At 27.7% G+C, this 12,386-nt stretch overlaps 2 protein-coding genes across 3 annotated transcripts; one reads left to right on the forward strand and one right to left on the reverse strand.

Annotated features, from left to right (window-relative positions):
* Window positions 1-6,053: 6,053 nt before the first annotated feature.
* On the forward strand, window positions 6,054-8,173 carry LOC108545525 (uncharacterized). Of its 2 annotated transcripts, XM_017897193.1 has the most exons (4): window positions 6,054-6,170; window positions 6,441-6,666; window positions 6,764-7,811; window positions 7,878-8,173. In XM_017897193.1, the coding sequence occupies exons 2-4, from the start codon at window positions 6,448-6,450 to the stop codon at window positions 8,171-8,173; spliced, it is 1,563 nt and encodes a 520-aa protein (XP_017752682.1). In that variant the 5' UTR covers window positions 6,054-6,170; window positions 6,441-6,447. The 2 variants fall into 2 exon arrangements, with proteins under 2 accessions (XP_017752682.1, XP_017752683.1); XM_017897194.1 differs by lacking the exon at window positions 6,054-6,170 and having other exon boundaries at window positions 6,346-6,666.
* Window positions 8,174-8,364: 191 nt separating this feature from the next.
* On the reverse strand, window positions 8,365-11,846 carry Suv3 (Suv3 RNA helicase). Its single transcript, XM_017897181.1, has 15 exons — window positions 11,773-11,846; window positions 11,437-11,672; window positions 11,128-11,350; window positions 10,870-11,038; window positions 10,679-10,790; window positions 10,438-10,568; window positions 10,041-10,354; window positions 9,824-9,965; window positions 9,582-9,740; window positions 9,335-9,514; window positions 9,122-9,270; window positions 8,922-9,043; window positions 8,796-8,837; window positions 8,630-8,724; window positions 8,365-8,451 (listed from the first exon to the last, which is right to left on the reverse strand). The coding sequence occupies exons 1-15, from the start codon at window positions 11,844-11,846 to the stop codon at window positions 8,419-8,421; spliced, it is 2,181 nt and encodes a 726-aa protein (XP_017752670.1). The 3' UTR covers window positions 8,365-8,418.
* Window positions 11,847-12,386: the final 540 nt, after the last annotated feature.

The following is a 12,386-nucleotide window of genomic DNA, read 5'->3' on the forward strand; positions in this document are numbered from 1 at the left end:
GCTGAACCCCGTGACCCCCTGCCTCTTTATTTTAGTTCGTCACAAAGCACTCAAAGAACGGCACTCAGACTGATCCTCTTCATCTAGAAGAAAAGACACACGGGACGCTTAGCAGCGCTCTGAGGAACCTACTGTTACACTTTCGACGACTTCCTTGAAACGAAGAATACCCAAGACGCATTCCCCTTTTATTCAACTTTTATACAACTTTTATTCCTTTTATCGTTCGATGTTTTATCTCTACAGTTGGGTTAGGTTAGGTTAGTTCGTTTCCTTTTATTACCGATGTCCTTTCGATAGATGGACCCTCTGGCCTTTAAACCTTTATACCGAAGTTAGTATTATTATAGTCCGATAGTCCTGTAAATAGTTTAGGTTGTAATTCGATCGACTTTTACTTATCCTGTACTTATATCGATTTTGTTTCTGTTTCTTCGTGTTAGAAATCTCGATGTGCGATTCAGTTTATTATTTTATAACTTTTGTTAATAATAGGTCGGTATAATTTATGGAAAGCATTGTGAAGAGAAATGTGTAACGAAGGTTATATGTTATGTTTTGTGCTTATGAGATGATACGTGGTAGATGCGATCTAATTTTTAAGTAGTTCAAATCTTTCCCAGAGTAAACTCGAAAGGCTAAAGGGCAAATGTAAACGACTATGTAGAAATTTCTTTCTGCCTGTTAAGATGCTCTATAATTTTAAACAAAGGTAGCGATAATTAGCTTCGTGATCTTACTTGAGTACATTTATGTAAAATTATGTAGAATTATATAAAAGTATCTACTTCATTTTATTTTGGTAAATTGTCATTAGAATTCTAATACCTTATATTAATTTACCTAAATCTGATAATCTGAATCGTAGATTGGATATGAAACAATACTGTATAATGATGTTATAATGTTCATTGAAAATATCAAATATCGGTCATGCCCTAGTGGTTAAGTATAGAGAGCAGCAAATTTACCGATTGACCGACTGGCCGATGTAGTTTGCAATCGCAAAATGCTAGAATCCAGCTGTTTGGTATTTACTACTCCAGCGAATGGATGTGCTACGCTGATCCTAGCGGTACTTGCTGTATGCAACAGATGTTCGATGCAACACACATAGAACATTTTATAAAATACAAGAGAAGTATTAATCATTGTTACATACTATCGCTGTATTAACAAACTATGTATAATATAATATATTATATTATTAACTAACTATCACTATATTAACTGTCATTAGTTTAAGTGATAGTTATAAATATTTGTGATCGATAGAAATTAATATTTCTTTATATACCATTGTTATTAAAAATATGTTATTAAGGAATTGCATATGAAATGTAAAATACTAACAAATTTTTATTTTTCCTAGTATATGATATATCAAACTCTTCCAGTTTTTAAATTCTTTTTACTTTAAAATTTTTAATTTACTTTAAACAAGTAAATCTCTAATTATGACTCGATTATGCGAATTTTATGTTGTTACTAATCATTGAAATACTCTCTTTTCCATTGTTATTCGAACTCCGACATTTCTGGTTAAAGGTAAACGACCAAGTCGAGCAGTTACCGTGGAATCCTTGCTTTTGTATAGCAATGCCTACAGCCAAGATTTCAGATCTGATCTCAAACTCGATTTTCCCACACCGCGAAGGAAAACAACCATGACTCGGGAAATTGCAAGATCGCACTTGAGTACAATAAGCGACAAACAGAACAATGGTCTGTCGAAGAGTGAACGCTGGGAACAGTCACGCCCATGTTAAATATCGTTTGTCGGTGTTGCAGATATTGTTTCCTGAATTATGACAACCCTCCTGAATCGTTGAATCTTCGAAAACGATCTGTAGTTATTTAACCGACTAACGATTGATCGATCGATGACGTTGCTCAACTTGTTGAGTTCGTGACATTAAAAGATTAACCTGGATCACTTGTTTTCTTCATAACCTTTAAGACAAATTGTTAAATCTTTTATAACTGCAAGTGCTATTTCCTTTTATTTCAGAAACTGGGAGAGGAAAAAATTTGGATAGATTAATAAGATGAAATCAGAAATTAGTAAGTAAGTGAACGAAGAATCTAAGAAGTATAGAAAATTGTATTTTTATATTATGTTATCTTTTATAAAAAGTAAATTTTAATTTACAAAATGGTCGATTTAGTTTATTCAAAGTACTTTAAACTTTATTGATGATCGACAATGCAAATAACTGAGTACATTAAAACAATTACAAAGGTTGGGACTAATACAGTCAACCTCTTTATAATACAGTGTTTCGAAATTACGGGACATATGATACAGAACGAATCAATCGTGGTATTAAAAGGTTGGTTTTAATCACAAAAAAAAAAAAATAATCTGATAACTGTTATTAATATTACATAATACGACTGTTGAACAAAAAAATCCTGTAATAATGTTAAATTCTTTTTTTTCGTTTCACCTATCATTATATGTATAATAATTTACTCAACTATTGAGTCAAGAAATAACTTTATTTGCTCGATGAAAATTTCATATCCAATAATTATCCTAACATAAAACGCATGAAAAGACTTAGGTTAGAAACTTAATTTCGTTTTCGTTTTTTTCAATTGTTGTCTAATCATAAATAACGACACTTTCACTAATAAAACGATCTTATTGTTAGTCACTGCTCTAAGCTTCACTGTCTGTCCAGGAAATACATTTAGTAAGAAAATACTTTCTGTGTCTCGAGTTGTTTTATAGACCTGTGTTTTCATACAATGAAAAAGCTGATTCACGAATGAACATCGTGAGAAAGTACTCTCGAAAGAATGCAAATCTGGCGAATCAGAAAGAAACACAGGCCGATTAGTTCGCACGCCATCTGTCTATTTAAAATTGCACAACCTGGAAAGGTTAGTCGTTTGTCAATAAACGAAACCAGCCACTCTGTTGTCACGATAAACGTGGTTGTTTCGACATTATCAAAATCACACACTCGATAGTTAAGTATTTATCGTAGATCGAGGATTTTCCTTTCATCTTTGACATTTTATAATCCCTTGTAATTTCTGAGTTCGTTTGGATTTAACCTACGTATGTATACGTATAAACATGATTAATTACACGCGTAAGAAATTAAATATTTTTTATCATGTAAAACATAGAAAAAGTAATAGATGAAATATATAATTAAAACAGGTAATAGAATAAGGAATTTGTGTTAAGAATTATTGTTTAAATTAGTTAACATACTATAATTGTAAATTATAGTAAATTAGCTCGAAATTGCTTAATTTCAGATGAAATTTTTCAGAGTCGTTTCCCCGGAAAGATTTTAGTTCGCCTAAATATGCAAATTAGAATCTAGTTACCGCTCTCAAAAGTAGACCGTCTGTGAAACCAAGTGTATCGTAGCGTAATTTTGCCAAGCGTATCAAGGCTCCACTCATTTTATCCTGAATTCAAGGTAAGCGTAATAGGACAGAGGATTTTAACACCGCGTTATCGTCAAATTGGTTACAGACTTTCACCGACAATGTTATCAACTGAAATATAAAAAGGTGAAACGTTCTAGGATAGACAATGATTTTCCCATAATTGAACTGAATTCTTTCAGCTTTCTAACAAATCTCGGTGCAATATCCGAGGCTACGACTTTGCTTGATCTTTCGAAGAAGAAGAATAAAAATTTATCTATAAAATTACACGTGCAGAGTATCGGAATGTTTAGAAACTAGAGCACATAATACTACAGTAAAATAGTAAAACATACATAAATGTATGTGTACATATTTCAGTAATTGGATCGATAGATTGAATTTTAATTTTATTTTAATTATATTTAATTATATTTATCAGATAATTTCTTGACTAGTGAATATATACATTAGTATATACTATGATGCATAAAATATTTGTTCCCCTTTTATAATTACAATTTTCTTTTTATTAAAACTAAACGTCATTTGAATAATCAGAAAAAAAATTAATTTTTATAGGAACTACATTTTCATTGATCAACCTAATTCATTGGAAACATAAATAAACGTTCATCCGAGCAAAACTGTGTATATCGTATAAACGAATCGTACAATAAATTTGTTATTTAATTAAGAAAAATGTACATATGTACTTACATGCATGTTGAAAAACTGTGGTAATTAGGAATATTTCAAGGATAATGAACAAATACAATCTGGCAAGAAAATCCACAATAAAGGTTTACTAGACTTGGATCAATTGTCTTGGCCATTTACAATGAAATTATGCAATTTTCGTGCATTTACTTTCAATGTTGAGATGCCATTAAGACCAGACCCATTAACTTTCGTTCTTTTTCAACGCTTTCTTGTTTCTCGATACGGAGTAATTCTTTTCACTTTACTGTTATAGCCGTTCTTAGAAAATGTTTTACAAGTCAATTAACGCAACTACACAGGGTACTTAAATGAACCGAGGGTACGTCCGTCTTAGCCAAAGTTAGGTTCACGCGTACTCTACGAGTATTCAAAGTCGATTTTCTTAACAACGAAGCTTCGAACGAAAAAATTTAATTCTTTATTTTCGATTTGCTTTATCATGTAGAATCACCTCCTTCTCGGTTACACCATCGATGCTGATGTATTGATAGTCATGTAGAATGGGCATGTAAGTAGAATCATCCCGTTCCTGGTTGTATTACTAATGCTGGGCCGGTAAAGAGCTAGAAGTTCAAAAAGTTACTGTAAAATACAAACAAGGTTTTGCTAAATTGAAGCAGTATTAAGTCGAGATTGCTTTTAAAATAAATAAATAAATAAATAAATAAATAAATAAATAAATAAATGAATGAATGAATGAATGAATGAATGAATGAATGAATGAATGAATGAAATGATTAGAAATTCATTTCTAAAAACTAATTTATTAATAAAATTGTTAAGGAGAAACTTAGAAACGACTTAAATATATATTTAAAATTTATAAAATACAAAAATAAAGTATATATATGCGATACCAGCTTAAAAATGTTTTTTGCACTATTTGAGCACATTGGTCCCACTGTGCGACGATTGCTTAGATATTTGTAAAAAAGAAGCATAAGAAGAGGGCTTCCTAGCGTGAAATACAACAATCCCTTGCAATTTTGTAAGTCAAGAGTAATAAATAATACCTGTAATAATTACTTTGAAGCAGTTTTAATAATATTATTTATTATTATTCTTATAATACTTTGGAAATTAAATAATATCACTTATATAATTACAAAATTGTATAATATAATTATAATATATATGAAATTTATAAATTCTTATGTAGCAAAATAATATATAAATTTATCTTTTCTTCAGTACTTTCCGTTTTACATTAACTAAAATTTTAGTATGTATCATGGACACTTTCAATGAACTATACCCTTGATTTTTAACAGTTGCATACTTATTTTTATCTACAAAAAATAACAACATATATTTTTCATGTGTACATTGTCCAAAATTTTCTTTTCAAAAGATGAAACTTTTATCGTATTTAATTCTAATTCCAACCACCTTTAGTAATTATTCAATTCTGTGTTAAATCGGTAACTTTGCAAATGACATAGAAATGGTAAACTAGAGACGTAAACTTATCAATTGTAATTTACCCGTTTAATAAATTATTTTTCAATAATCAAATATTTTGTATAATAAATATTCCATTTGATCAAGGATAATATTTGCATACAATGAAAATTAAAATTAAGAAAGTTATAAAATTTCTTCATAATTTATGAATTTATAGTTTAAAGTTTATTATAGGATTGAATAATAAGTACTAACATAGCATATGTAGATACGTGTCATCAGAAAATTATATATATATTGTTCTTCCATATGTTCCATTGAATGTTTGCAATCAATCGTTAAAATTTGATTTTATGTAAAAAATAGAGACATATATGATTTATAAAATTTTGTATTTTAAATTCATTCAACATTCTATCAACAGAGGGCTATGGAAGTCTTGTAAAAAATATAAAATCAAAATAAATAAGTTAAACTACATTAAAATATCGAATGTTTCTCATTTTTTATTTAATATGCCATGAATCGTCGTATTTGTAAGATGAATTATAAAGTTATCATTATTAGTATGTTTTATTAAAGAATATAGTTGCACAAGGCTAAGATAATTTCAGAACAATATAAAAAAGTGTTGGGCAAACATGTTGAACGTATGTAATTAAGTATAAAAATTGCATGATATTAATAAAACATAACATTGATTGAAATTTTTAAGTAAATAGATATTAGCTTTCGATGTATCTTAACATAAAAATGTTATAACCTAGATTTGTTTTGATGACTTATTATTTTATAATATATCATTTTAAAAATACAGATAATTATAATATAATGCATAATACGTAAGATAAAATTCAGTGGAAAATGTAGTAACGATATAATTAATATCTTAAATAAAATAACGTAAATATATTTTATAGTGTCATTATGACGCGTAAGTGTGTACTGTGCAAGGAAACCAATTACAGAAATACTTATAGCTTCTTCTCAGCACCAAAAGATCCAGAGACACGTAAAAAGTGGCAAAATGCTATAGCCATTGAAAATTATGCTGTTACTGATGATACATATGTTTGTAGTAAACATTTTCACAAAGACGATATCATTACACATTGGGTTAGTGGAGTACCACCACATGTTATAACTGTAAGTTATAGTATTTTGTATACTTATTTCTACTGTACTGTACCATATTAAGTCAATATTATTATCTTTTTTATCATACAATTCTATTATTTGGTAGATTAAGTATAAAAAATGCAGATTAAGACCTGGAGCTGTTCCTGGAAAGAGCTATCATCTCAAAGAAAATATACGTGTTCAAGAAAATTTGGATGATCCTGATAGCAGTATAAATAAATTTGATAAAATAAATACTATAAAAGAGGAAGAAACAGATTTTCTCATACCCAGAACTGAAAAAAGATTACAGATAAATAATGACGAAAGTTATAAAATTACATCTTTACATTATCAGTTTTCTCAAGATTTTAATGGTTATAACTATAATTCTATGGAAAATTCTTTAAACAAAATTAAATTTTCAGAAAATGGCTCAAATGTAAATAATATATATTATGTTGGACCTCAAATTAAAGAATCTTCAGAATATAATTTAAATCAAATGAAACAAAATAAATCGATAAATTTAATGGAAAAAAATGTTATTTCTAATATAAATTTGATAGAAAATAAAGACAGAAAAGAAAAACAAAATCAAATACCCAAAGAAGATTTTTATTGCAATACATCCAAGAAAGTTTTAGAGTCATCCTCTAAAAATTATATTTTTGATGGACATGAAACAATGGTATGGAAACATAAAACAGTCAAAAAAGATATTCCAAAGGAAGAACTAATAGATAATAATTTTAAAGCAACAGAGAATGTATATATAAAAAACCAAATAGTACACAATTTAAATTATAATCAGTTAGATACATACTACCCTATGTTTAATGAAATTAATGAAAATGAAATGTTGTTTGAAGATTTACTTGAAGTATGTACAGAAGTATTATTACCACGTGGTTGGTCTTGTTTAGTAACATCAAAGGGTCACACAACAACGATTGTATATTTATATATGGGAATGACAAAAAGTGGAATGCCTTTCACAGAAAAACAAGTGTTCATAAAAAGTGATTTAATGTTGCATTGTGCTGTTGAAAATAGGGAAATTAATCCACTTATTCACAACCTCATAAGAGAAGGGAAACATTTAAAAATACAAAATTTACTAGATATAGAAGAAGTTATTGACGAATTTAATCAAAGAACTATCTGTCAAGGTATTTATATATTGCCATTATTATTTGATTTATATTTTCAACAAATAAATGTACTTTCTAAATTAGGTATATACACCACAGAAAGATTCCAAAATATTAATCGTATCATAGTTGCTTATAAAGATGGTATAAAATGGAGACACGTTTTATGTCCATTAATTGTGAACAATGATTCATTGAGGTGTACAAAATGTATTTCTCTATCTCATACATTACGATACAAATCGAAAAATCTTATATTTCCTCACAATTCTTCGATACTTAAAAAACAACAGCAGAATGTAGATTCAATTCATCAAAGATATAAACGTGTAAGAAGACAAGATCATGGATATGGATTTATAAAAGTATTCAAACAATAGTTTTAAATAAAATTTTTTAAAAAATACAATTCCTAATTGCTGCATTTCTTTACCTTAATTACTTATTAAAGAATATATCAATTGTTTTCAAACTACAGAAAGAATAATTTAAAAAATATTCTTTAATTTGGATATTTTAAACACTCACTTTATCTTTTAATATATACATTGTTTTATAAATCTTGTTTAATGAAATTGATGAAGAGTAATCGTTTTAGCAGGAAGCATTTCCGCTGGCTTTAAGTTTAACTTCGTTTTTTACTTTTTCCTTTGTTTTCCTAAAACAGTACAAAATATTGAATCATTAATATATATATATACACACACACACACATATACATGCATTATATATATTAATAATATTGGTATATTTATTGAATGTTCAATTAATTATTAGTAAAAATAATGTAAATAAATTTAATTTACAGAATTTTTCTACTTTATAAGATTTTTTACCTTAGACCATTCCATTTTTAGTTGTTTCAGTATATGTGGTGTTAAAAGACCTTGATTTATCAGTTTCATACTTAATTTTTTGTTTTCATACTCATCTGTAAAATATGAAGTATAATTATATAGAAATATAAAAAATGAACAGTGTCTTTAATATCGGATAAATTACCATCTTGTGTGTTAATTTTTTCGTGAGATGGTGCAATGAAATCTGTTTAATAATATAAAATATTATTATTTGAATTATCCTTGTTTTTATAAACAATAAATATCATGCTTTAATAGTATTATATACCTTGTTCTGTGCTTTTAAATTGTCTTATTAAGTTTTTAACTCCTGAATCGATAATTTCATCCAACTGAAGTTGTAGCTGCCTAACTTCATCTCCATGAGGAAACAAATCTGGCATACGATAACTATATCAAATGCAAATATTATAATTTACATTATGTAATGCAGTATGTAAGGAATAGAACTATTAAGTAATTATTTACCTTAACCAAAGATAGATATCTAATATGTCAAATAAATGTTCCAAATTTAAAAGTCCATTAAGTGTTCCTGGCGTCCGAGGAGGCCAGTTAATTTCGCTGCATAACCACGAAATAGTTGCTGGCTCATTCATACTACATCGTCGAGCGAACTATTTAAACAGAGTATAAAGCTTTAAACAATTTTTTAAACAATTGATTATAATTTCAATTTACCTTCAAGAACATATTACATGTTATAGCTATTTTTCTGTTGATTGGCGCACAACAAAATATGTATCGTGTACGAAGAGATAAAGACATATGTTGTATCATATCAGCAAGAAATTTAAAATCATCTAAATTACAAATAAAATATAAAGAATTGTCAAACTGGCACAACTTTATGAAAATATCCTGAAAGAAAAATATATTTTTAAAAAACGCAAAAAAGAATCACAAGTTAATTATACTCAAATATTACAATGATATTTGATAATGTTGCAGTTGGTAAATAATAGCCATATAATTCTATTTGATCTGCTGTTGGATGAAGCCCAGCTACTGTAAGTTCTTCAGGCGTTTGTTCTAATAAATTTTTTAGTAAAGCAAAATCTTCAATTTTGTAAGTTGTTACATATCCCTGTAGTATAAAAAAATTATTAATATTCATTTCACATGCCATTACTATGATTTTATGTTTATTTATATTTGATTATTTATTACTTTCGACCACTGTGTTCCATAACGACCAGCGCGACCTGCTATTTGTAATGCAGTTGATACAGAAATCACATCAGATTCCATTTGTCCTTTATCATTTACAGATAGTGTAGTAAGAGAATAAAATATAATTCTACGAATATGTCTGAAAAAATATTAACATGTTTTTCATTCTCATTATATTATATGAAAAAATTGAAATTCATAATTATGAACTTACAAATTAAGACCCATTCCTATAGCATTAGTAGCTACTAATATTTTACAAGGATCTTTAGGATCATTAAATCTTGCAGCTTGAGCTAATTTTGTGCCTGGTGGTAAACTACCATATATTACAGCTACTTTATGCCCCAATTTTTCAATAGCTTGTGACACAGAGAATACCTCGCCTCTACTAAAACAAACTATACAATCTCCTGGTAGAACCCTATGTAAAGAACAAAGTGCAGAATCTTCCATTTTAAGCTCAGTTAGTCTTTGATATTGTTTTACTTCTACAACTTCACCTGTTGTAAGGCATATAGACTGTACCTATATTGTAACACACATTAGAAAAAGTTTAAAAAATTTTTTATATTTATATGTGATTCATAAAATAAGACTGTAAAACTCACAATAGATAAAGCACCATATTCACCACATATATGTATTTCATTTGCAACAAGACCAAGAAGAGCTCTTGTCCATGCCCATCCTCTAATCGGATCACGTAGTAATTGAATTTCATCAATTACAGCTACATCATCTATAATAATTATTAAAAATATTATTCTATATAAAATTATATAAGGGAGCCAAAAAAATATAAGATGATAATATTACATACATTAAAGATCATACATTGTATTTACTTACAAGAATTGTCTAGGTTTGCCATTTCTATGGAACATGATATATGATCTGCAGGAGACAATATATTTTTGGCATATTTGTGTTCTTCTCCTGTTATCAAATCACAAGGTGTACCCTAAAATTACTTATACTCAATGTAATCAAAATTATTTATGCTAAATATAATTAAATGGTAACTTAATCTTTGTACTAACCATAGAGTTACACTTAGTAAAAACTTCACTAGCTAATAACCTTAATGGTCCACAATAAATACCACTTTTTGCGGATATAAACCTTTGCAAGGCTTGGTATGTTTTGCCACTATTTGTAGGACCAGCATGAAATATGATTTTTCTTTTCACAGATCTAGCTTTAGAATACCTAATAATAATAATGGCTAAAATTGTTTAATTTGTTCCTCAGATGTACATAATTTATTCAAATTTTAATGATTTGCATTAAGTAATTACCAATGAGATGGATTTGTTAAATCACTGATTTTCTTCAGTTCATTTATATAATCAATATGTGGATACATTTGTTTTATATGGCGCATAAAATATGGAATTAAATCTGTAACATGTCCTGCACCTTGTATAATATCATTTAAAGTAATATAAAGATCTGTAGATAACGTAGTAGCTTCTATACAACATTTGCGAAAACTTGTCATACATGAAATAAAAGTCCTGTCTAAAAAAAATTAGATAACTAAGGAAAACATAAATTTTACATAACCTTTATCCGTTGGTGTAAGTTATATAGAAAATACAAATTACCATCTAGTCCATGTTGGTCACATAGTTGTTTCACTGCATTGTTAATTGAAAAATTATACATGGTCTGCAAAACTTTAGATTTATCCAGAGCACCAGTTAATTCCAAACCAATATTTAAATTATTTGAATTTTTTTTTAAAGTAACTGGCTTAACTAAAGAATTTATAGTTCCTAGAGTATTATCAGTTTGTTTTCCTCTTATACTTTGAGTAAACTTCACTCTAGAATTTACGATCCTAAAAATAAAATTTATAAGATACGCTAATATAACTGCTTTATAATTTTCCACAATTATAACAATTATAACAATTTAATATATAATAAAGTAATAATCACCTTAAAAATGACGATAACATAAAATTACTCCTTTGTTTTAGTTGCTTTGTAGCAAAATACGTAATTAGTATCATTTTTTAAATTAGTTTTGTTTAATTTCATATTCTAGAATTTATAACGTAAGAAACCTAAACCACATGTACTGAAATAAAAGATTGAAATAGGTGGCGACACCTTTGTCATTGAAATAGGACAGCAAATGTACTTACATATATAAAGGACAAATTGCGACTATATTTTTGACTATGCTTTATTAATAGTGTTAATTTACGTTACTTGTCTTTAAAAGTTATATATTATATCCTTTTCCTATAACTGCGGCAATGAAAATACAGACGTAACATGAATTGAAAAAGCAGGTAATTTTTTTCACTTAGAATGAGAGCACGAATTCGATAAGATTGAAATTTATTTTTGTGTAATTAAAATATGCAAACATAGCTAAAATATCAATTTCTTCAAAAGATTTAATTTTTTATATCTTTAAAATTAATTGAATTAATCGAATTAATCGAATCATATTTTTTATCATTAGAGTAGTTACTGAAATTAATGATTTATTATGTATTTGCTAAAAACATAAACTTCATTTAATAATTTAAACGTAACCTTTT

The sequence above is a fragment of the Eufriesea mexicana genome, unplaced genomic scaffold (assembly GCF_001483705.2).
Source record: "Eufriesea mexicana isolate 0111107269 unplaced genomic scaffold, ASM148370v2 scaffold481, whole genome shotgun sequence".
Taxonomy (NCBI): Eukaryota; Metazoa; Arthropoda; class Insecta; order Hymenoptera; family Apidae; genus Eufriesea; species Eufriesea mexicana.